At 42.5% G+C, this 26,935-nt stretch overlaps 1 protein-coding gene across 1 annotated transcript in view; it reads right to left on the reverse strand.

The window, feature by feature from the left end:
• Positions 1-26,935, reverse strand: part of LOC126252227 (proton channel OtopLc-like) — a 136,916-nt gene that overhangs the window by 88,554 nt on the left and 21,427 nt on the right. The window contains exons 4-6 of the mRNA XM_049953099.1: positions 26,147-26,261; positions 11,389-11,495; positions 7,839-7,906 (exon numbers count right to left, since the gene is read on the reverse strand). Of these exons, the coding sequence (XP_049809056.1) occupies positions 7,839-7,906; positions 11,389-11,495; positions 26,147-26,261 (290 nt within the window). The remainder of the gene's footprint in view (positions 1-7,838; positions 7,907-11,388; positions 11,496-26,146; positions 26,262-26,935) is intronic.

The following is a 26,935-nucleotide window of genomic DNA, read 5'->3' on the forward strand; positions in this document are numbered from 1 at the left end:
TCACATTCTTGAATACACTAATGTTGTAGGAAATTCAATCAATGGCAGTATTTAAATGCAAAAAGTTTCACCATGAATTTTCTGACGCTTTTCCTAATGGCTCATTGGTAACAATGACAGATCTAATAAATGAAGATGCCATTTTGAAATGGCTGTATCATTTTCAAGCTCACAGTGTTCCTGGAAGATGTCTCATTTCTTGATGAGCACATTTCCGATATAAGTTTAATGACATTGGAGTTTAGCGAGAAAAATGATGTACTCATGATCTGTTTACCTATTCGTAGAACTCATCAATTTAAGTCATTAGATAGGTCATTTTTCAAGATTCTGAAGCAGTATTATGACAGTGAGCGCAATACTTTGATGAGAAACAACCATGGGAGAAGGAAAATGAACAATTTCCCTTTTTGAGTGATATTCAAAACAGCCTGGTTGAAAGCAGTGACGCTTACTATTGCTGAGAGTTGATTCAGATAAATTGGGTTACGGTTTATCCATTCTCTTCAAATGTTCTCTCTGAACACGATTTTCCTCCTGGTTGCATGACAACAGGATTCAGTGCCAAGGAAGTTGAAAAGAGTGGAATCACAAACAGCGTGTAAGGGCTGAGCGATAGAAGAAGTTTGTTTGTGGTTGATGTGTATTTAAAAAAAATTACATTCAGAAGTACGAAATTTATCCTGAGGCAATCAGCATACCTCCTTAAGAAATGTACACAGTAGAAGACAGTTAAAATAAGAAGAAATGTTCCTGTAACACTGCCCCGATTCACGATATGACATGTGACGAACACGTAAATTAGTTGCAGTTCCTGTAACACTGCCCCGATTCACGATATGACATGTGACGAACACGTAAAATTAGTTGCAGGTAAGGCCAATGTAAGCCAGATTTACTGGGGGGGGGGGGGGGGTGATGTTTAAAAGTGCTGTATGTGTCTAAACGAAACTCCATGCAACATGCTAGTGAGCCCAGTACTACACTGTACAACACAATTAAAGGGTCACATCTTTGAAACCCCGTAACTGTCTCCCTTTGCGACGCATAAGTTTGAAATTTCGCTCAAAGGTGCCGGCAACCTTCATCTGTAAAAGTGTGGCACCGTGCGGCCTCACTCTCGTGCTCTACGACGCTTCAGACGAAGAGGTGTCGAAATATGAGGAAAAAAGACCCTGTATAGCTCACAAGCTCACATGAGGTGTAAGGTGGGTTAATGATGTCACATTGGCACCAAATCTCACCATAATTCTACTCAGCGACACCGTAGAAGTGTCACACGATGTGAAGGTCGTCACAGGCCCTCTTACCCACATTTCATCCCTCTGAAATGGAGATGAGAGCCGAGGCACGCAGCGTTGAAATCACGTGGTTTTCTTATGGGTGGTCCAGGAAAACAATTCGAACACAGCGCTGCTCGGAATCGACACGAAAATACCTCAGCACGTGGCATAAAGGGCGTCAGTGAAATCACCCCTTCCCTTGGGCCGTTAATTCCCTCATGACAACTTGCAGTGCGATGAGCAACGGCATCAAGTTCTTCACACTGTTCAACATTCCTGACACCCCTCCCCGAACCCCGACTTTTCAACCCTTCTTTCAGCATATCAAGATGCTGCCGTCTCACTGAATCTGATACGACCCCTTTGGAGTTTATCACAACCACAATTTCTGATCTGGTACACAAAGCGGAAACTCTAGAATACATACAAATCCATTCGCCAAAATTTGGGGTGATCCAAAGTAGCAAATGGAGCTTTGATTTTTCAGCTTTCCTGCTTTGCGCCCTACTGTGAGATCATGAAACATTGAAACATACGTGAATAAAATGGCATTGGGACCTTCTAATATCCACAAGTTCTGTAACACCCTTAGGCTCACCTGCAAGTCTTTATTGAGCACTTTAAAAATGTACCTGTACAGAGATTTCGACATCCATTCATCTGAATGGCTCTCCATTGCTCTAGCACCTCAGAGTAGGCAACCTCTTAGCACCCATTAGAACCCGCATACCCGCAAGCAGGTGTTAGAGCAGCAACAGATTACAGTACTGAGTTTCTTTGTTTATATGGGAGGTTTAAAAGAATATGTCCCATATTCATAAAGGACATAGTACTTGCAAAACTAGGAAAATGTCTAGAAACAAATACTTGTTGAAATATGGTCATCTTTCTTGTATCAAGAAGGCCCAAAACTCATTGGTGCATGCTGTCTTGTTTCCTTTATTCACGGTTCATTTTTATCAATCGTTATATCTCTATACCTATTCGGCTCATCATGATGCTGTTGTCATACACAGCACTTACAATCGTCTCGTACATGAGCAAGTCAATCAACCAATATCTACGTGAAGGACAGATTGAACAGTTACAATAGCATGGTTTTCCCATTCACGAGACCTTTTTGTTTCTCAGATTTTCAGTTTTGGAGACATACCTATCGACAACATGAACACATTGCAAGAACGTGTGTTCCATGCATGTGGCTTGGTTTGTTTGGACGAATTACTTATTCTTTGAGAATGATGGCTGTAGGATGTTTAAGAATGAGTAGTAGCTTGCTGAAATGCCAAGAGACTGATGGTTGCCGTAGAACAGCATGGGCCATTTCTTTACAGGTATTTGTTTATGAACATATGCTTGGATGACTTTTTTGTGGTTTTCAAGAGTACTATCCTATAAAAATGTGGATATAATAATGTGGTTCCCCTGTAAAAAAAATGTGTGTTTTATGCCATCAAAAAGTTATTTGTTTTGAACAGTTTGTCATCTTTGAATTCACTCAATGTTCAAAAAATGGTTCAAATGGCTCTGAGCACTATGGGACTCAACTGCTGAGGTCATTAGTCCCATAGAACTTAGAACTAGTTAAACCTAACTAACCTAAGGACATCACACACATCCATGCCCGAGGCAGGATTCGAACCTGCGACCGTAGCGGTCTCGCGGTTCCAGACTGCAGCGCCAGAACCGCGCGGCCACTTCGGCCGGCTCACTCAATGTTGATTAAGATTTGTAAGGCGTCTATTACGTCTTTTTCGGCAGTTAAAAATAGAGCAGCTGAATTATATTGTGGCAGTACTTTTCTGAAGACAAGCCCAATCGCTGTGCGTGCGGCGAGGTACGTCATCTGGTGACGTCACATGTTCAGCATTTGTCATCCGCTTTTGAGCTATTTTCCGATATTTGCGGCACATATGTCTCATATTACATTAATTCTTTCAGCGTTATCTACGTCCCTTCGAGGTTTTTAAACGTTAATAAGATCACCCTATATAAAGGACATGAACAGTGTCAGGTTTGGGTGACCACTATGAATGCCAGGACGATGCTGTGTGTGACACCGGTAACAGCACCCGACAGTCTCAAAAGGGCCTTATGGTGGTTCTCAATTTGGCCGACTGGTCGAACCATGTAATATCCAGCTTTGTAGAGCATTCGGATGTGACAGTCGCCCGATGTTGGACTGCATGGGACTGTGAGAGTAGGCATATTCGTCAAGGTCCCAGACAATAAGTACGACAAGGAAGGATCTCCGCATTGTGCATCCAGCTCACTGTAGCCCCTTCACATCTGCTAGTGCCACCTGAGAACAGGTAACGGACTCCCTGCAACATTCGGAGTCATCCCGCACCATTGGTCGGAGACTAGCAGCACTGGTTTAAGGAATTATTTCCCATGCGTAAGCTACCGTTAACACCACAACACAGACGGCTGCATCTGGAGTGCTGTATGACTGGGAGGCATGGACTGTTGATGAATGATATCACATTGTGTCAGGGATGAATCGTGGTTCTGCACTACCGTGCACTGCCATAGGCGATAAGTATCGTAGAGACTTGGGCAGAAGAGGCATTCTTCCAATGTTTTTTAGGACAGAGGTATTACTTTTGCCGTTGGGACCACTTGGGTATGACTTCAGGTCACAGCTGGTAGTGATTAAGGGAATCCTGATGGCAGAATGGTACATCCAGAAAATCTTATGTCCTGTTGTGTTACCTGTCATACGACATTATTGAGGTGCCATTTCTCAACAGGGCAATGTGAGAGATTGCAGGGCACTCTCACTTCTGATTCGGTTTTATGCCACATCATGTTCTTCGGGAATATGATCTTTATTTCGGTTTGACTTCATACATAATGATGAAATGGTGGGAAGTGGTTAATGCTCTTGCTTACTAGGGAAGGAATAACGGTAAGCTTTACCTGAGTTCAAAGGAATAGGGTGCCGATTTAAATGACTGCAGTAAAAGCCACGGCGACGGTGGGCCGAGGGAAGCGTGTTTTTTCTGCGGAACCTGTGTGGAAACGTTTGCAGACGGCCCAGTTCTGTGGTCTCATTGTGCAGACGCGTTGGTCCGCGCCAGTCGGCCGGCATCCGCGCCCAGGTAGAATGACTATAGCGCCGAGGAGTCGCCGCTGCAATGGCCAGCTCATTGTAGACCAGCAATAAAGCAGAGGATGGGGCCTTGTTAGGCAGGAAGCCGACAGGACATCTGTGTGCGTTCTGGGACTTTCTGTGGGGCAGGACATTGGCGCCCAGACATCCAGACTCTGTTACAAAACATATTTCAGGAACCACGAGGCTTTTAGCGAGTTTCTGGCCATTCTTTGTAAACTTCAAAATGGATGCAACAGAAAACAAGCTGTTTATGGCGAGCTGTGGTTCCATCCTGGTCACATTTTTAGCAAAAGACGTGGCGTAAACGCGAGGGAAAGAGGCTGCGACGCGGAATCTTCTTTTCTTTTCTCCTAATTAACTTTAAAGCCTCTGATTGGACAAATCGGTGTATGCAGAGGAAGGGGTGCTGTCCGATTTTCGAATGCAGCACTCCAGCTCGTGATTGGCTTGTGCTAAAGTGGGGGAAGTCTAAAATGTAAATGAGCTTTTGCTACCGAGTTGAGGAGGTAAGCGGACAGAATGAGAAGAACACTCTTGTAGTGTCGCTTCGTTAGTAAAGAACTGCACGTCTCTACCTAAATGGTGAGACTTGGGTCCTTTGCTAGTGTGCCACATAGAGCCTGTGCCTGTCACCTTTGGAACCATCAGGGGTACTGCTTCTAGCATCACGCACACAATGAGTGGTGCATGGGTGTACTTATTTGTCTTTAGTAGGCCATCTAAACATTTGACATATTCCGTCACGCATAGTCGTGGCACGGAGTCACATTGGTTTGGCAGACCAGAAAACAGGTCCACCTGCACACTGGAATCCACCGGGGTTTCAGAGGCTCATAGGAAAGTATTAACCGAACACGAGACCGCGTACTTGCATTTTTAGGGCGCATGCCATTAACAACAGATTGTGGCCGTCCATGAGTTCAGCCGCTGAACGCATCGTGGTGTGTCGCCCTGACCAGCAGGAGGGCAAGGTATTTGCTGCTACGGCGTAGGGCTCCAATATATGATTCTCAGCACCCTGTTCTTTCGATCTATATTTTTCTTTGTGGAATGGTAAAGTATAGAAGCTTGATTGTGGGGTAGTCATTGTGCCATACCCCAGATTCTCGTGTATGAAGTCAGATAAATGGAGCGATTAGTGTTCCGGTTAGTGTCGTGTGTCGATCCCCATCTGATCACTTTGTCCACCATAGACCCCGTGTTAGTGAAAGCGTTTGTCAAATAAATATGTTTGTGTGACGTATCTTTAGTGATTTTTGTTGTCATGTGATGTTAAGGATGAATAAATCTATTGTCATTTAGATCACAACTTCTCTCTGAATTCTGATTAACAGTACCTTCCCACTTTATTGTTAAAGTCTAGATTTGAAACGTAAGGCTTTCAAATGCTCTTCCACACATGGCATGCGTCTCTGTGAACTCTCTGTGTATAGCTGAGATACTCCAGTGGCCAGCAAGATCCCCAGATCTGCTCCCCATAGAACACGTCTGGAACAACCTCAAACGTCAACTGCATCCCAGTGCCAGTATCCACGAGGTCAAGGACCAGTTACAACAGTTGTGGGCCAGCTTGCCTCAGGAGATGATAAAACAGTTTTATGACACTCATCCCAACCGAATCAGTTGATGTATCCAGGCCACGGGGTGTGCAACGTCATAGTGAGAGTGGGCTCATTCTGCCATGTTCTTTGGAAATTTGACTCGATTCTGTAACCACTGAAGTAACATCACATACTTTCTCTGCCTGTGAATTTTCGTTTACTCCTCCCATCCTGGGTGCTTCACTTTTTGTCGTGTAGTGTATTCCTTGAATACGTGGCTCAGCCTTGTTCATGTAAGGGATGTTCAAAAAGTCTCTCCGCAGTGCCGTATGATTGTTAGCCGCGCGTGCCGTATGCCGCAGTGAATATACCGAAATGAGAATCAGTGAAATACAAATTATTAATTTATTGAATATCAATTTTCACATTAAATGTTGAAAGTGTCTCCCCTGTTGTTGAATACACAATTCAATTCGTGTAATCATGTTTTCAAACACAAGCTGTAACATTTGTTCTGTAACAGAAGTAGTGAAAGTGGATACTGCAGTTTTCAATTCAGCGATGGATTTTGGACGGTTTCAATAGACAGCTGCTTTTTCTACACCCTAGAAGAAAAAGTGAGATGGTGTTACATCAGGCGATCGTGGAGGCCAAAGTCCCTGTGAAATTATGCGATCACCAAAAACATCAGCAAGCAATGGCATTGAAACGCGAGCTGTATGCGCGGTTGCACCATCTTGTTGAAAATAACCGTTCAGTATTTCACTTAACACAAGTTCTCTTATGAATGGGTACAGAATATCACTGCAGTATCGTTGTGCGTTTATTGTTTTCTTGAAAAATATGGGACCCACAATCCGACGTCTACAAATTGCAACCCAAACTCCTATTTTCACAGAATGAAGTGGTTTCTCATGAATACACAATGAATTTGCAGTACTCCACATACGAGAATTTTGCGAGTTCATGTACCCGTATAAATGAAACCACGCCTCATCAGTGAAAAACATCTCATTAAGAATATCCCTTCCATTTCATTGAACGAAATTTTTGAACTATTGACAATAATGCAGTCTCTTGCCATGATCAGTATTTTTCAGTTCTTGCACGATTCTCACTTTGTATGGGAAAAGTTCTGATTTTTTCCTTACAGCTAAGTGGGCCGTTCCGACAGTAACAACGATTTCCTGGGCGAGTTTTCTTACTGTCTTGTTCGGACTCACGGACATTTTCATTTGAAATATCGAGTAGTTTATCTTCAGACAAATCGCTAGAACGACCACTTCTCGGTGCATCTGTCACTGAACCCGTACTTCGAAATTTGTTAATCAAACCTCGCACAGTATCGCGATGGGCGAGTGCTGTCTCCGAGAAAAATGAATTAAACGTTTGGCGAACTGAAACTGTGTATTTACCGCCAGCTTTGAACGCTCGTTCGACTAAAAACACACGTTCTTCAATGCTTAGCATTTTAACATTGACAAAAACGAAAGAAACGAACGAAGGAACTACAGCTAAACGCAACGACACACACCAACGATACTACTGACGCTGGCTGAGATAAACGGAACAGTGGAATGTTGGGAGAGTCCACTGGAAGGGAAGTAACCCAGGCAGGCGAACAATCATACGTCACGCGCGGCTAACAATCATACCGCACTGCGGAGAGACTTTCTGAGCACCCCGTAGTTCCCATGTCGTGGCAAGTGTATTTCACAAGTACTAAGCCTTCATGTCGTGTTGTAAAAAATACCGTACTGGTCCGCGGTTTTCCATACCGGGTCCTTTATCACATGTCTTCCAGATGTTTCTAGACAGACGAAGCCCGTTGTAGGCAATAACCATCAGTCGTATGGCGAGGACTGCTGTAGGGTAGAAATGAGAAGGCAGCCTTACCGGTGGCGCCCAGTCGCAGGTAGAAGCTGCCGTAGCGCGCCACATGGGCTGCCGACAACGAACGCCGCCTCGCATGCTCGTACTTGTCCTCTGGCTGACCTGCAACACAAACCGCGCCGTGTCTACATTTGTACTCCTTCTGTCTATACTCCTGAAGATGTGTGCAATGATGAAACGTCCAAGACTGTACAAAATGAACTGTTTTGAGCAAAATAATAGGCCTAGTTTCCGACTGTTTTTGCAAACCAAAGAATGATTCTTATGCCCTTTTTCACTCCCAAACACGTTTCTGCACGTCTGTATCATCATCAGTGTGTTATTATTTTATTGACATATTAATCACTAACAGTTTAGGCTTTGTGGAACAGTCATCTGGTTGGATACATGGTCATATTTTGCTTTGGTGATCTTGTCATGAGTCGAAAAAATTTGTATTTCGCAGAAACAGGCGGAATTAAGTTCTATGATTTTAATGCAAATGCAGTTGTTGTTAGAGCATAAAAAACATAACGATGAGTTGTTATGAGTAACATTACAGTCACGATTTGGAGAAACAGAAGAAGAAACTCGAACTCCTGCTGTCATTACTTCTCGAATTTCCTTATTTTCATTATTACTTATCCTTTTTAACTCTCAAATACTTAAATAAACCTTCGAATGCTTGCAAAATTTTCTATGTATCGTTACTTTCTGTGTAATGTGAAAACTAAATGTTGCGCTCATATTCTGTTCTAAAACTACAAGAGGAAGGAAAACCCTCTGTCCCGTGGATTAAGGTATTTAAGTGTAAAGAAGTCATGAATGGAACAATACAGAAAATAAGAGAAAGGCAACCGCTCACCTTTAGTGTACTGATGTGTGGTACATAGAAATGTATAACAGAAAGCAGTATTCCCACTATGTTTAGAGCTCTTGCTCTTTTTCTAGTAATGATGCACAGACCCGCACACGCTGCCACATGGACACCCAGTCATACATTCTCACGTTTCCATTGAAACTGATTATTCGATTGTTGAGAGCGGTCTTCTGGGCAGATGTAGCTGAGAAGGGTATAGTAGAGGACGCGTGAAGCAAGGTCGGGGTAATAGTATAGCGTGAGGCAGGGTTATCGAAAGATAACTGAACGGCTGCACAACAAGATAAAAAGAGTATGGAGAGGGAGTTGAGAAGAAAATGAGGGCGGAAAAGGAGAAGAAGGTGGAGATGAATAGCGAGACATGGGATGGAGACAGAAAGAGAGAGTGGTTGAAAATGGTGGAGAGAGGGATGAGAGAGGGAGGAAGAAGGGAGGGAGGGAGCGAGAGAGAGAGGGAGAGAGAGAGAGAGAGAGAGAGAGAGAGAGAGAAAATCGCTGCAAGTGTTGGGGGGGGGGGGGGGCGCTCAGAAGAATTGTGGGAAAAGTTAGTACACGATTTGCAATGCACAGCAGTGTGTGAACAGAAGATAGAAGGGAAAAGGTATTGTGAGGCAGTGGGAAACAGGTTAGCGCAGGTTTAGGACAGGGGCTCGGCAAGAGTGCAAGATATGCAAGAAAGACACTCCCACATGTGCACTTCTTACAGAAGCAGCTGTTGACGTCGTTTGTGTTGTGCAGCATGTTTGGCAACTGGATGGTGAAGTTTGCAGTTTGTCAGTTTGGCAGTGGCTAGTGAAAGCAGACAGATCGTCATTTGTCATACCTACATAGAATGCAGTACCGTGCAGCATAACTGATATATAACATGGATGCATTCACGTGTAGTCCTGTCTTTTATTGGAGAGTTATCCGCAAGGTGCAGGATTGGATGCGAGATTGGAACAGAAATGGAAAATATTATTTTGTAGTCAGGTCTTTGGGTAGGATACCCCTCACGTTAGGGGATGACGGGAGGTAGTCAGTGCCCTTTCCTTAATTTACCTGAGTGAAAATAAATTTATTTAAAAAATTTGAGACAGTGCAAATAAACCGACACTTTTATTCTTCAGTTTCAGACGGTTAATGAGAATTAAGCTTTCGCGGTGTTTAACAGAATGCTTGTTCTAGGGAACGGGTAAATTGATTTTTCTTGTGTTTGCCCTCTTCTGTGATATCCCAAGTTGGTGAGCAAAATCGTATGAACTTACTTCTCCAGCTTCATATATTGTCCACAAGACACTAAACTATGCATGACGCAGCGACCTATGTACCAATAATAAAGAATTTTTACCCTATTTCACTGGAGTGTTGAACATTGGGTATAGTCTCTCGTACCTTTTTCTAAAGATCACTACACGAAATAAACAATGGTAGCAACCGAAAAGTCGCACAGTCTACTTTGGATACCAGTTATCTAAACTTATCCAACAGGTTTTCGTCGGAACCACTAGTCGTCTCCCAAAGGCAATACATCTAAATATTCCTTTTATCTTCCTGATACTGATTATTCGTGATCTTCTATTTCATGTCGCTTCTTAGTACAACCCCTAAATACTTACGTGATGTGACATGCCCAAGATGTTCATGCTAATCCTGTACTCAGATACTGTCTACAACAGAGAGAAAGAACTCGATAATATCTTACACAGCTGTAATTCATTAGACCAAGTGAAAATTTTGTCCTAGTCTTATTTGTGGAAAACAGCATCTTAAGCGAACAATCTTATACTGCTGCTGATGCTATCCGTTAAATCCCTTATTTGCATACATCAAGGATGAGTGGCTTACATGCTAGTGACCTAGTTGTCGTGGAGAGGTAACGCAAGGTAGTATGGATTTATAAACCCACGTTAACTTCTGAGAATTAGGAGAGTTGCTTGAAGGAAAAGAGATCGCTGCAAAAAGCTGTCGGAATGGAATAACTTTATGTTCTTTGTTGTTAGGACTAAAATATGTTGAACACTGTGTCAGCTACTCTATGTACGATCTATGAGTTTCCACGTGCTATCCTTTTTAATGTGAGTGAAATTTCTACATGTAACTCGTTTGATATTTCATGACTGTAAATAATATTGTTTGCCAGTTATGTTAAATACAATAGTTTGTCTCCGTCATAATTCCAGCAAATAAAAGTCACATGTCATGGAACTTCCTTCCCGTATAATCAGAGGCCGGTAAACCATCATAAGTTGTGTTATTGTAATTATTCAAGTTCAGGTGACTTATAATGGAAAAGTCTTACTTTTAGAATGTTACATTTAATATTAATTATTTTTATTTTCAATAATGCCGATATGTGTAATAGATTGTTGATTAATCATCTGAAACCGCTAGACTTCAATAAAGAAAAGCATATAAGGGACCATTCTTATTTACTAAAATTTTTTCTCGTAATTTTGTCTAATATCCTCTGTTACATGCGACGTGCAGATGCCTTATTGACTCGGTATCCAGTGCTTTACCTAACGTGCCATTTGAAGGACAGATTGCATTTCTACAACGAATGCCATATCGTTACATCTTCAGTATGACGTTAGCTCGACTAATTATCTATTAGAAAGTCTTGTACTTCCATGTTGTTATATATATAAAAAAAAGAAACAGACAGTATTTCGACTTCGAAATCACAGGAACAAAATTTCTCCGAATAAGCACTTACCGAATCTGTTGATGATTTTGTAGATGGCACGACTCTTCAGCAGAATCATGTAAATGAAGCACATGTAAAGAATACTTCCAACGTAGAGATACAGGTAGAAACCCTGAAATGAGAAACCGAAATTATTAGGTTATCAACTGATTATGATTTCTACATCTAAAACAAGTTTTTCAATCTATTGTCGAGTTACTGTACACACCGACATAGAAATACGAACTTCGAAGATTGTTACAAGGCCTTGTGAGCACTAGAGTGATGTTCAAACACCAAACAACAAATGACAAGAATAGGCTAGTTAAACGGTCAGCAATAGTAGCAAAGGGAGTGTCAAGCAAGACCGCTACATTTTAATAGTCGTTGCGAACAGTGATATACTTGCTCTGCTAGCCATTATTTTAAATTTTTCTGCTCTTAATTACATATAATGCCTGAAGACTGGGTCCCATGAGTCGGAAACATGCGGTGCTTAAATATTTTAAATGTCACAATTTACGAGACAGGCAACTGTAATATGTATCAAAATAGATTTATTAACACATTGGCGGTTCATTAAAGAAACAAATGCGGTTTTAATTAAATATATTACATGTTAGAGCAAAGGAGATTTCAAATTTTTATAATATGGCCCATGAACTTATCTACGAAACAAGCTATTTCTGTTAGCAACAACCATTTTTCACAACAATTCATTTCATTTGAAGAATTTAAGTATTCCATAAAAGTTACTGAAAATTAATATCTAAAAGTCTCACCAAATTATATAGCAATACAATAAATACTCTTAAGGTAACCTTATTGGTAACAGTGCTATCTGTAGTCAAGGTAAAGGAAGAAATACTTCGATGGATAACAGAAGGTAAAATGAAATTAGCAGACTGAAACAAGAGATGTAGGAGGAATGAAACAGTGAACGGTAATTTTCGAAAGCTAAGTTGAAGAGATAGCTATGAGATGAGGTGAAATAAAAAATAGCAACAAAGCTAGAAAGACCGGACAAAATTAAAGTCGTCACATATCTTACCGAAATAGTCCCCCCAAGAATTTCCATAACAGAAAGGAACAGCCGTGAAATGCTAACAGAAATCAGAGAGGTGAATACAAACTGGAGATAAGGTTGTTACTAAGAAAATGTGTATCTCGTACCGTTTAAAGACGAAGAGTGGGTCTTATGTTTGATAGTGATGATACCGTACATGACAGGTCACCAAGTTGAATAGGGCAGCTGTGATTTTTTCTTTCGCAAAGTGTGATGACGTATGTTACTATGTTTTGGAGTACGTAGATCGTCACACCATGGAAATGTATTCTTACCCTCTTGCAGGCATTGAAGTGTGATTTGCAGAGTATCTATGTAGATGTAGCTGTACATATACCTCTGTGCAATGTGTCATGTGATTGGGCGAACTTGATTTTCGATTTGGAAGCTACTATCTTGTACATCTCTGTCCCTTGTATTCTCATGTCCGAAAATGCAGTATGTAATGTGACACACTCTCTTGGTCAATTCTGTGGATGTGTGTGTGAAGAACATGGTCCATGTTTTTGTGTCTTGGTTTCCTTATCTTCTAGGTAAAGCCCCTCCTTTGTCCCACTGTCTTCCTTTGAGTCTACTGTTCGTAAAATTTTATACTGTCTAATCCTGTTTCGGCAAGGTACAGATTTTTGCTACATACGAGGCTAGTAAAGTCTACATTTTTCCATTTTTAGAGAGATTTTTCGTGTTGTAGACGTTTCAGTGAATTTATGTGTGTTAAATTCGCTTAGTTGATTTATGCTAACGTGTGGTTACTGCTGCATATCCGTGGAGATGTCAGAAAGAGTTGTACCAGGAGACCTTACTAATGCATGTCTCACCACGAGCTACACTCCTGGAAATGGAAAAAAGAACACATTGACACCGGTGTGTCAGACCCACCATACTTGCTCCGGACACTGCGAGAGGGCTGTACAAGCAATGATCACACGCACGGCACAGCGGACACACCAGGAACCGCGGTGTTGGCCGTCGAATGGCGCTAGCTGCGCAGCATTTGTGCACCGCCGCCGTCAGTGTCAGCCAGTTTGCCGTGGCATACGGAACTCCATCGCAGTCTTTAACACTGGTAGCATGCCGCGACAGCGTGGACGTGAACCGTATGTGCAGTTGACGGACTTTGAGCGAGGGCGTATAGTGGGCATGCGGGAGGCCGGGTGGACGTACCGCCGAATTGCTCAACACATGGGGCGTGAGGTCTCCACAGTACATCGATGTTGTCGCCAGTGGTCGGCGGAAGGTGCACGTGCCCGTCGACCAGGGACCGGACCGCAGCGACGCACGGATGCACGCCAAGACCGTAGGATCCTACGCAGTGCCGTAGGGGACCGCACCGCCACTTCCCAGCAAATTAGGGACACTGTTGCTCCTGGGGTATCGGCGAGGACCATTCGCAACCGTCTCCATGAAGCTGGGCTACGGTCCCGCACACCGTTAGGCCGTCTTCCGCTCACGCCCCAACATCGTGCAGCCCGCCTCCAGTGGTGTCGCGACAGGCGTGAATGGAGGGACGAATGGAGACGTGTCGTCTTCAGCGATGAGAGTCGCTTATGCCTTGGTGCCAATGATGGTCGTATGCGTGTCTGGCGCCGTGCAGGTGAGCGCCACAATCAGGACTGCATACGACCGAGGCACACAGGGCCAACACCCGGCATCATGGTGTGGGGAGCGATCTCCTACACTGGCCGTACACCACTGGTGATCGTCGAGGGGACACTGAATAGTGCACGGTACATCCAAACCGTCATCGAACCCATCGTTCTACCATTCCTAGACCGGCAAGGGAACTTGCTGTTCCAACAGGATAATGCACGTCCGCATGTATCCCGTGCCACCCAACGTGCTCTAGAAGGTGTAAGTCAACTACCCTGGCCAGCAAGATCTCCGGATCTGTCCCCCATTGAGCATGTTTGGGACTGGATGAAGCGTCGTCTCACGCGGTCTGCACGTCCAGCACGAACGCTGGTCCAACTGAGGCGCCAGGTGGAAATGGCATGGCAAGCCGTTCCACAGGACTACATCCAGCATCTCTACGATCGTCTCCATGGGAGAATAGCAGCCTGCATTGCTGCGAAAGGTGGATATACACTGTACTAGTGCCGACATTGTGCATGCTCTGTTGCCTGTGTCTATGTGCCTGTGGTTCTGTTAGTGTGATCATGTGATGTATCTGACCCCAGGAATGTGTCAATAAAGTTTCCCCTTCCTGGGACAATGAATTCACGGTGTTCTTATTTCAATTTCCAGGAGTGTATTTCACGTGTAATGGCGATTTCTACGAACAGCTGGAAGGCGTCGCCATGGGTAGTCCTCTTAGTCCAGTGGTGGCCAACTTCTTCATGGAACAATTCGACGCACATGCACTGGCCTTGGCGACTTGCAAACCTAAGGTGTGGTACAGGTACGCCGATGATACTTTCGTTGTGTGGAGCCATGGTGAAGAACAGCTCGGGGACTTCCTAAGACACTTGAACAACCCTCCATGCCTACATAAAATTTACAATGGAAGTAGAAAAGGACAAATACCTGCCATTTCTAGATGTGCTGGTCACAAGGGATGGTGAAAACCTGGGACACAGCGTGTATAGAAAACCGACACACACGGACCGATACCTGCACAAACTGTCAAACCACCACCCGAGCCAGAAAAGAGGCATGATTAGTACGCTCGTAACGCGAGCAGGACGAATACGTGAGCCGCAGCGCCTCAGACGCGAAATGCAACACCTGGAAATTGTTCTGAGGAGCAATGGGTACTCCACAAGTGATATTAGAAGTGTATCAGAGGCAAACACTCGGCGAATTAAATAATCAGAAAAAGAAATGTCGGGTACGGCCTTTCTGCCATACATTCCCAGAGTGACGGACAGACTCGGCCGTATATTGCGCAAACACGGCGTAAAGACGGTTTTCAAACCGATAAGGAAGATCAAAGAATGCCTTAGATCGGCAAAGAAGAAAAGGGATCTACTTGCAGTGTCGGGAATATACCGTATACCATGCAAGTCAGTCAACACCAGGATCAAAGAACATAAGCGACATTGCAGGTTGGGGCAGGTGGAGAAATCGGCCGTGGCAGAGCACGCAGTGAGTGAGACCGATCACGTAATAAAATTCGCCGACATGGAAGTTCTGGCTGTAGAGAAGCACTATCACACGCGGTTGTTCAGAGAAGCTGTAGAAATACAAAAACACGCGAACAGCTTCAACAAGAAAGAAGAAAGCCTTAAGGTAAACGGATCCTGGCTTCCCGTACTGCAGCGAACGACCGTCGCAGAGGAGAACCGCACCGGAAATGACCGAGGAGAAGTCCTTGGACTTGGGCACGCCAGGTACATATAGTCCGCGGCCGCGAGCTCGGCTCCACTTCACCACCGGCAATGGAGGGTGAAGCTTTGACAATGGCAGCCACTCGTGCTGGCAAAACGTCAGTAAAATCATCAGGCGAACGTCGGCCGAAGAACCCGAGACAGAAGCCAAAAGGCAGTTTGTCAACAAGTGGCCACGAAAGCCTTAACAATTTTGTTTCATGAACTTGATTTATTTCACACGGGTGACTGACGTACGTGGAACGTGGGTGCTGTACTCACAAGATAATACAATAGGGAGTTTCATCAAACTCCTGAATGTAAAATGTGTCACTATAAAACCCTATTTATAATTACTTCCTGTTAATTTAAAATTAAACACAAGTGCACAAGGACTAGAACTCGTTGCATTCATTAAATGTTAGTATAAATTACAATGTAATGAAAACAACAGCACCGTGACAAAGATGAATAGGTTAAAATCAACATGACATCGCAGGCTACGATTAAGTTCCTGCAAGTCGCTCAGTGACTGCCAAATGTTAATCAAAGAGAGAAAGAAAACACTACAGAAAAATCATGCATCCACCCACTATCTTGACCGAGCACATGTTGAGTTCGCAATTGCGGAAATGTTCTTCAATCAGAAACGTAAAAGCCCTAATGTCAATCTAAAAACTCCATTTATATAATTCCATTTGTGAATGCTGCAATGACTCATAGTAGCGTTAACAGTGCCTGTGAATGGCAGCTTCGGTGGCTGAATATATGTTTTCTGGTCTGTACCTAACGATGCACTCTCAATACCGAAGTCCCTCTCTCGGCTTAAACGTCTCCTTGCAAGTCTTGGATGGAAGTAGTTACACACAACTCTGCGAACTAGAAGCAGAATTTTCACTTGCGCGTGATTTTGTTAACCAGTAATGACCGTCAATGTTCTGAGAGCCAACAAATCAGGTCTGTTCTAATAATGCAACAGTTTCTATTACACATTCGTTTTAAATATAATTGTTCAGTAGTGTGAGTTTTTAGTGCTTGAGTTCAGAAGCTAGAAGCACCTGACTCCAACTATCTGTCCAATTCCATGCTTTAGCCAATCAGGCTTCCTCCATATATGCATAGCGATTTCCCTTCTCCCACTCTAGACTTTATTGATACTGTCCAACGGTAAATGCCTTTACTATTTCTTAATACACTCAATAAGGCAGTTAACTTGGCACCAGCCTGAGGGCTTTGGGTCCCGTTTTATTAAGCATAAAAGCGCAGGATTGCCTCCCGTCTCACCCGACTTCATAGATTTCTATTTTTGTATGACTTTGGGCCTGGCTGTTCGCAGAATACCGGGTTTCTGCAGACGACATAGCGCCGCAATGCTGCAAACTCTTGTTATCTGCTCGTGGTACATCTCTTCGGCGCTGGTAGACTGTACAAATTAAAACACGATACGTTGACCTTCCATCGTTAAGGACACAACACAGAAGGCGGATCTTTGGCGGGGTTTAGTCCGCACGTAATGTTCTCTTCCGAACTTTTCTACGTACGTTCTTCCTTCCTTTGGTGGTGTTTGTCCTTTAGAAAGGCCTACGGCCCCTCTTAATGACCAGACGCTGCCTGTCTCTCCAGCTCAGCTGGCCTCTGCTCAACCTATACTCATTGACATTCTTAATTACAATTAGACAGAAGTCCAGAGAAGAATTTAAAGCGCAGTTATAGTGATTGGGTGTAGCAATCACTGACGTTAACTACAATTATACATGGACTCTCGTTTTCTTGGGGTTAATTTATACTGGCTGGACTTTTCAATTTCTTGGACTTCACTTACAGAATCAGAGTTTTGAAAAAACAGAAAAAAAACGCTCGTGTCACATTCCATTACCTTTTCCATATCAGAATAGTTTTTTTTATCAATTATTCAATCATTATTTCAATCTCTCTACCTTCTGAGGTTTTCCTCCTACCAATATCATCCATCCAGGAAATGTATTGATATTCATCATTCATTGTGTCATATGTTACATGGATACATGACTAGAGCGGAAAGGTTTCATTAGTCATCTCTTCAAACGACTCTAACAAGATCACAACGTCGTCTAAAAATGTCAAGCAGTTTTCCTCTATTATTTTTCACTTGCATGCCATTCTCATTTCATTTCTCGTCACAATTTTCTGAGCACAGACACAAAAGACAGTTATCAAGGTGAAGGATCTGTCTCATTGTCTGACCGATTTTAATCTTAAGGAATTCTCGTAGCATTTCTTTGGATTCGACCATGGACGTCTGTTTTATCTTCTTAGAGAATTTGTAATCCAAAACTCATCTTCTTGAAGATACAGTACAGACCACCCTTGTCAGTTAATGAATTATGCGGTGTTTTCATCAGTTAAAGTTTTTTACTTTGAATCGGTTTATGGCTGAAATTTTATAGGTGAATAAAAGACGCTATAGTGCCACCATTTTGATATAGGCATTTAAAAAATGAAAAAAGTGTATGTGCTGGACGTCAAGCAAACAGACAGTGCTATGATGGTGAAAAATATGTTTAATGTCATCGTGCTGGGCAACTGAGCCTTGTCAAACACAATAGATCAAGCAGTTATGATAGTGCAGTATGGAGAACCATATTTGTATGATTACTAGTTTCAGGAGAATTTAAGGCAAATATTTTGAGCTAGGAAACTGTAGCTAATTAGCCAAAGCAAAAGCCATGCTGTGTTCGTAACGGTTGTTTGGCTGTTACATTATAGGTATCACCCACATAGCCTACAACTCAGCATACAAACACATTTATTGTAGGCTTACACATGCAAGTGTTTTACTATCCACTCTATACTGCTGAGCTATCTTCCAACAATTCCCATTTAATCTTACTCCTGAAGATGTTCCTGCCAGAACATATACTTACGAAAAATCGCAAGTTCAAAAGCAGTGATTTCTTGTGAGACAGTATATCACAGCGGGTACTATGAATTGGCTAACTATAATATTACACGAAAATCCATAGAAATGGATGAAGTAGGATGAAGTATTAACAAATGAATCAAAAAGGAAATGATGTTGAATTATGGAAACAGATGCCCTAATATAAAGAATAGAAAGAAGACCTCGTCGAAATTGTGGTCTCAATATGCCAGCTTTTTGTTAAACATTTCATTTTTGTGGATATATAGTTAACTGTTGGGTGTATGTTCAACGTTAGATGCACTAAAACGTATGTCATGTAAGTTTTCGTTTTAAATTATGTCATTATTTTTATTACTCTCATACTCAAATGGCTAATGATAGTAAATTACATCCCTTAATTATCGTCATAAGGCTGTGGCTAATATTTACAAATGCTTAAACATATACCTGCAAATTGTTAATGCCACACCTATCCCAAGAACTTTCAACTGTGCAACAAACTCTTTTGGTTTACACTACGAATTGTTTCCAAATATTATCCTATACGATATCAATGAGTGAAAATATACAGAATATCTTCATTTACTATCTGTGTGCCAATTAATCTAGTGGAAAAAGTAACTGTCCTTGATGTTTTACCATGTCTTTTGGATCTTTTTTAATCAAAATACACATCAATGATTAATAGATACTTGTTAGAGTTATTCATTCTTATTGTCATTACATTCATCGGGGGAAGGGTCATTCTGAAAGTTCATAACAGGATAACTTACTTTTCGTTTCCAGTTTTAAAGATCGTGCCCATGTCGTAAACCGTTTAATAGCTTTGACAAAAAATGCCTTACCATAGTTCTATAATTATGTCAATTGCAGAAAGAAACTTACTCTGCTTCAAAACTCAAATGAAGTGGTTTATAGAATTTTCACATATAAATGGTGATTCATAAAAACAATGGTTTGTGGGACACAAATAACACACAGATGAAAGTAAAGGAATAAAAATGCATTGCTCACGAAGACCGAGGTTACTTCTAAATCGCAAAAATAAAACCGAAACACTGAACCCGAAACACACAGACACGCTGCACGGTCTACGACCCTCACACTAAGGCAACAGTTGTACAAACCGTCGAAACCACAAAAAGTGTAGGTCAAGGTACACAGCGACGCAGACACACCAACTGACATAGTTGCAAATATTCTAAAAAAGAAGGGTTCCATTGGTGTATAAAACTGGGAAAAAAATCATTCAGCAAAAGTACGACAGAAGATCAATCAATTAAGATACAACGTCCAGTTTCACCAAAAATGGAACATCTACGAAAAAGACTTTCCATGTTTCCGTTTCATGCATTTGATATTTATGAGTGCTCTCACAGAAATAACAATAACATTACAAGTATGTTTACACAATCCAACATCCAAGAAAGTTAAGTCATACAGGACAAGTACACTGTGTGGTCAAAAGAATCTGGACACCCCCAAAAAGATGTTGTTGTTGTTGTGGTTTGATGCAGTTCTCCATGCTACCCTATCCTGTGCAATTTTCTTCATCTCCCAGTAGCTACTGCAACCTACATCCTTCTGAATCTGCTTAGTGTATTCATCTCTTGGTCTCTCTCTACGATTTTTACCCTCCACGCTGCCCTCCAATGCTAAATTTGTGATTCCTCGATGCCTCAGAACATGTCCTACCAAAAAGATACGTTTTCCATATTAGCTGTATGGTGCAGCCACCTAGTGCCAGGTACTCCATATCAGCGACCTCAGTAGTCATTAGACATCGAGAGAGAGCAGAATGGAGCGCTCCGCGGAACTCACGGACTTCGAACGTGCCAGGTGATTAGGTGTCACTTGTGTCATACTGTGTATGTACGCAAGATTTCCACACTCCTAAACGTACCTAGATCCGATGTGATAGTGAAGTGGAAACGTGAAGGGACACGTACAGCACAAAAGCATACAGGCTGCCCTCGTCTCTTGTCTGACAGAGACTGCCGACAGTTGAAGAGGGTCGTAATGAGTAACAGGCAGACATCTATCCATACCATCACACAGGAATTGCAATCTGCATCAGGATTCACTGCAAGTACTATGACAGTTAAGAGGGAGGTGAGAAAACTTGGATTTCATTGTCGAGCGGCTGCTCATAAGTCACACATTACGCCGGTAAATGTCAAAAGACGCCTCGCTTGGTGTAAGGAACGTAAACATTGGACGATTGAACAGTTGAAAAACGTTTTGTGGAGTGACGAATCGCGGTACACAAAGTGGCAAACGGGTGTGGGTGTGGACAATGCCCGGTGAAAATCATCTGCCAGCGTGCGTAGTGCCAAGAGTAAAATTCGGAGGCGGTGGTGTTATGGTGTGGTCGTGTTTTTCATGGTGGGGGCTTGCACCCCTTGTTTTGCGCGGGACTATCACAGCACAGGCCTACATTGATGTTTTAAGCACCTTCTTCCTTCCCACTGTTGAAGAGCAATTCGTGGATGGCGATTGCATCTTTCAACACGATAGAGCTCCTGTTCATAACGCACGGCCTGTGGCGAAGTGGTTACACGACAAAAACATCACTGTAATGGACTGGCCTGAACAGAGTCATGAACTGAATCATATAGAACACCTTTGGCATGTTTTGGAACGCCGACTTCGTGCCAGGCCTCATCGACCGACATCGATACCTTAAGTCAGTGCAGCACTCCTTGAAGAATGGGCTGCCATTCCCCAAGAAACCTTTCAGCACCTGATTGAACGTATGCCTGCGAGAGTGGAAGCTGTCATCAAGGCTAAGGGTTCAATTCCAGAAATACCGATGTATGGCGCCACGAACTTGTAAGTAATTTTCAGCCAGGTGGTCGGAAACTTTTAATCACATAGTGTATGCACTGTATGACAGAGTTGCAATGCATCGAATGTATGAATGGTTTATAAAAATGTTAAAAGACTTCAAAAAGAACATGTCAGAAGGAGCAACCAATCACGCCAAATTGCTGAATGTCTATATCAACATTGTTATCATACCGTAATTAAAGAGATAGACGTGGAAATTTTGGGAATAAATGATTTTAGTGTTTCTATATAACGAGAGATGGCAATTTTGTTTTTAATGTTTACCAAAGAAAGTGTATTTCCTGAGTGCATGTGTAGTCTTTGGATTCCAAAGTTTATATTATTGTCGAGCAGTCAGTAAGCGCTTGTGAGCATTTCTTTGTCGAGCGTAGATAAAGTCAGACGTATTAATTTGGTCAGCGCTGTTGTGGAGACTTCATTTTGGAATGCAGTTGCTGCAGCTTGGAAAATATCGAGCAAGGTAATATCTGGCTATGCATTCCCTTGCGCTTGCGATGCAGAACACGGAATGTCTCGGTTAGACAGCGTTTTCAGTTTTAGCGTTTTCAATATTGAAATTTGCATTTTGGTTATCAGAGCATTGCGGGTTTAAGCATTTCGTAATATGCATCAACTCAGTGAAGGATCACATCACTGTTTGCCCTTTTCTTTTTAAGGTACGACATGTAAAAGGAAATTTTATCTAAAGTGTTCGTTTTATGAGCTTTCTACTCTATATCCAAACCTACTGTTGTTGTTAACAACAATGATCAGCAATACATACATGTTCACGGTCTCAAATTCCACTAATTAATACGAAAACGAATCACAACAACTTTGAAGTTATTCGTTACGGATCGTTCACATTCCACCTGCCTATTCAAAAGATGTCTAAGCTAAAATTTTCCGGACACAGATTGCACCTCGTGTGATACGATTACTAACATTTGATTTGCTGCCACCTGGCATGCTCGCTTAGCTCTTAGAAAAATTTATTTAAGTAATATCGAAAACAGCGTGATTTCTTCTAGCCCATCTTTTTGCAAATGACTGTAATTGCATTGCATAGTACAGCTACATTTTCACTATAGAACAGGTAAACCTTATCATTTCTATGGTAACGTTCAGACATTACCTAGTTGATTTAGGGAAAAGTGAATGTCCATTCACTTTGCACATATTCATATTACCTCGAGCTACAAAACTGCAGATGTTTATTTTGTATGTGTACTACTGTTGTTAGGCTGACGTACTATCGTACTTAGAGAAATGACTTAAGAGATGTTGTGTTGTTCTATACTCACAGCAGTGGATAGGCATACTATTCAGTGATTTGTTCAATCATAATGCAAGATTCTTACATTCTTAATGTTTTTAAATGTTGGTTTGGTTAACATATGGATGATCTACAATGGAAAGATTGTATAAATGTTTTGAATGTGGCGTACACTTCTGAATACATAGGAACTGCAAACTCGGAAGTTTCATGTAGTTAGTTACTAATTGTTACAAATAGCCACCAACAAGTAGAAAGCCATACTTGAAAAGTTACACGTTATAGTGGTGATCTCATCCTGCTGTAAGAGAACTGTACACCCAAGATACCATAACAGAGGGGCAGCAACTAAGTAATGACCATACAGGACTACATGTAAACTGACACCGCTTCAGAAAACAAAATACATTGGTGTGTAAACCTTAAGGAAAGTAACTTCCGTATGATGGGTCACCGAAAAGTAACGTAGCTCGGTGAAACTTGGGCCACACGTACAACGAACTGCTACAGTAAAGTACGGAAGGTAACTGAAAGAAAGACCCAATAAGGCGATCGGTTGTAACACTTATATTCCAAATCAATAAGTACACTGAAGCTACAGCAATAGGGTGTGTGATCACTACAGACGACAATACATGCTCTACATATATATTACCTACATCTACGTGGCTACTCTGCAACTCAACTTATGTGTCTGGCAGACGGTTCATCAAACCAGCTTCACAATAACTCTATCTGTCATTCCATTCTCGTACAGGCGCGCGGGGAAAACGAACACCTATATTTTCCCTTGCGAACTCTGATTTTCTTTACTTTGTTATGATGATTGTTTCTCTCTATGAAGGTCGCCGTCAAAAAAAAAAAAAAAAAGAAAAAAAAATTCACATTCCGAGGAGAAAGTTGGTGATCGAAATTTCACGAGAAGGTCCCACTGCATGATGTCTACCCCAAATTCTGTATCATGTCCATGGCACTCTCCCTTATTTCTCGATAATACAAAACGTGCTGCCCTCCTTTGACCTTTCTCCATGGACTCCATGAAGTCTGTCTGGTAACGATCCCACACCGCGCAGAAGAACTCCAAAAGAGGAGGGGCAATAATAGTACAGACAGTCTCTTGAGTAGATATGTTGCATCTTCTAAGGGCTCTGCCAATAAAACTCAGTCTTTGGTTCGTCTTCCCTACAACATTTTCTGTATGTTCTTTGCAATTTAAGTTGTTCTTAATTGTGATTCACAGGTATTTAGTTGGATTTACGGCCTTCAGGTTTGATTGATTTATGGTGTAACGGATGTTTAACGGATTCCTTGTAGCATTCGTGTAGATGACCTCACACTTTTCATTATTTAGGGTTCAAAAATGGTTCAAATGGCTCTGAGCACTATGGGACTTAATATCTCAAGTCATCAGTCCCCTAGAACTTAGAACTACTTAAACCTAACTAACCTAAGGACATGACATACAGCCATGCCCGAGTCAGGAATCGAACCTGAGACCGTAGTAGTCGCGCGGTTCCAGACTGAAGCGCCTAGAACCGCTCGGCCACACCGGCCGGCATATTTAGGGTCAATTGTCAATTTTCGTACCATACAGACATCGTTTCTAAATCGTATTACAATTTGTTTTGATCTTCTGATGACTTCACCGGACGATAAACGACAGTATAATCTGCAAACAGCCTAAGACGGCTGCTCATATTGTCTCCTGCATCGTTTATATACGTAGATAAGGAACAGCCGAGGGCCTATAATACGACCTTGGGGAACGTCAGAAATCGCTTTTGCTTTACCCGATGACTTTCCGTCAATAATCCACGAACTGGGACCTCCCTGACATGAAATCACGAATCCAGTCGCATAACTGAGACGATATTCCATAAGCACACAATTTGATTACAAGCCGACTGTGGGATACGGTGTCAAAATCCCTCTGGAACTCTATAAATACGGACCTGCCCGTTCATCCGACTTAATTACCATTGATCACGTGTGGAATGCATTGTGTAGACGTATCGCAGAACGTCCGCATGTTCCAACGACCATCCACCAGTTATCTGCAACGTGCTCCGATGCCGGCCACAAGGTTGGTAAGGAGTGGTGGTAGTAAGGCGTTCCATTCCTTCAAAAGCTGGGTGTCAGTAGCTGGATGGTCCTTGGAACATGTGGGTGTTCTGCGATACGGCTACACAATGCAACCCACACGTGCTCGGTGGTATTTAAGTCGGGAGGACGGGCAGGTCAATCTATTCGACAAACATCCCTTCGCTGCAAGAGTTCCTTCACATGCGGCTGTTCGATTCCATCACACATTGCGATCCATAAAAATGACGTCAGGGCCAAATGCATCCGCGAGAGGAGGATCTTGTTCAAAAATTTGTTATTCAGTAGGCCCATGCAATGTTGTCTCCCCACACCATAACATCTGGACCACCAAAACCATCATGTTCGAAAATGTTCCCGGGTCCATTACGTGTTCCCACCTCTCTCCATATCAGGACACGTAATGCATCCAGAAACCCTGTCCAGGCTGATCATCACGAGTTAAGGTGTGGGGAGGCATAATGCAGCATGGATCATGGATGTACTGTGTGCTCACTTCCAAATCTTTGAACACGGTTTTTTTTTGGGGGGGAGGGGGGGGCGAGAGGAGAAGCCGTATTGGAGCACCAAAGACCATCCACCAGTAGTCAACTTTTCTGGTCAAAGAATGGAACGCCCTACCACAAGCAGTCCTTACCAACTTGTGGTCAACATGGGAGCACGTTGTAGAGAATGCATTGCCGTCCATGATTGTTACACACGCCACAAACACTATCAAGAACCATGTCTTACATTTTTTAACGTCCAAGTGAACATCATAAATCGCGATGAGTTGATTATAATTATTGTCTTTGAATAAAAGTGTGGTTTCCGTCAGTCTGAGTCTGTGTTTATTTCAGTTGCCTTCTGTACTCCACAGTAACAGTTCTTTCTAAGCATGTTCCAAGTCTCATCGAGCTTTGATGCTTGTCAGTGACGCAACACGTAAAGTTACTCTCATCCTTTCGTTTTGTACAACAGGGTGTGCTAACATGATGCGAATGATTAGCACTTCTAATGCTCCATAGTAAGTTGAGGCAAAGCACGTTTAACAGTTTGCTCAGTTTCAGACTGAAGTAACCTTAAAATCATTCATATAACATGGACTTTTATGTATTGCCAAGTAGCTTCAACTTGAAGAATTGTAGAAATAAAGCGACCTCATACTTTTAGTGTATTCTACAAGTAATCTGCGTCCTATAATGCACAGACCCTCTTCTTGAGTTCGTCATTGGCACACTTGTGAAACGACAGGAAAGCTGTAATTCTCTCTCGCGTTGAAAAGGTCTTGGCGTATAGTAACATGTAGTCAGCCCGAAATACTCACCTGGAAGTAGTTTGCATGCACCTCTGCAGAGAGCACCTCCGTTATGGGCATAGCTATGCCGATCACCACCAGCAGCTTGGCGTAGAGCGCCGACAGGATCGTGCTGAGGGCGTCACTAGAACAATTGCACAAGGTTCGTCCAGTTATTTCAAGGAGTAAATAATGTGTTTCGTCACAGCAGCACAGCTCTAAAAGATGTTCAAGCCGATACGGGTGTGTAATTCCCGTATGAAACCTGCACAGGAGTGAAAGTTTCAAAAGTGAGAGTATTATTTCGTTGTGAGGCGCTCAGTTTATTTGCCGTTAGGTTAAACTAAAGCAGAAATGGTTCAAATGGTTCTGAGCACTATGCGACTTAGCTTCTGAGGTCATCAGTCGCCTAGAACTTAGAACTAATTAAACCTAACTAACCTAAGTACGTCACACACATCCATGCCCGAGGCAGGATTCGAACCTGCGACCGTAGCTGTCGCTCGGTTCCAGACTGTAGCGCCTAGAGCCGCACGGCCACTTCGGCCGGCACTAAAGCAGACCCTCGGGTTAATACCTGATAACCACCAATATCTCATTGCTATTTTCTGACGAACCCATGATGATCTTTCAGTTCTGAATAATCTGTTGCCTTCATTTCACCAAATTAATATACTTTCGCGACTCAGTCTATGTATTCAACCATAATTAATTTTCCAATTTACAGATAGCACTGTGCCTGAGCGAGAATCGATCACAAGTAATTACCTTCCGCAGGAAATTCTGGGCTCTCTCTGGCTGAGTCAAAGGGTATGTGCA

Source organism: Schistocerca nitens, chromosome 4 (assembly GCF_023898315.1).
Source record: "Schistocerca nitens isolate TAMUIC-IGC-003100 chromosome 4, iqSchNite1.1, whole genome shotgun sequence".
Classification (NCBI taxonomy): domain Eukaryota; kingdom Metazoa; phylum Arthropoda; class Insecta; order Orthoptera; family Acrididae; genus Schistocerca; species Schistocerca nitens.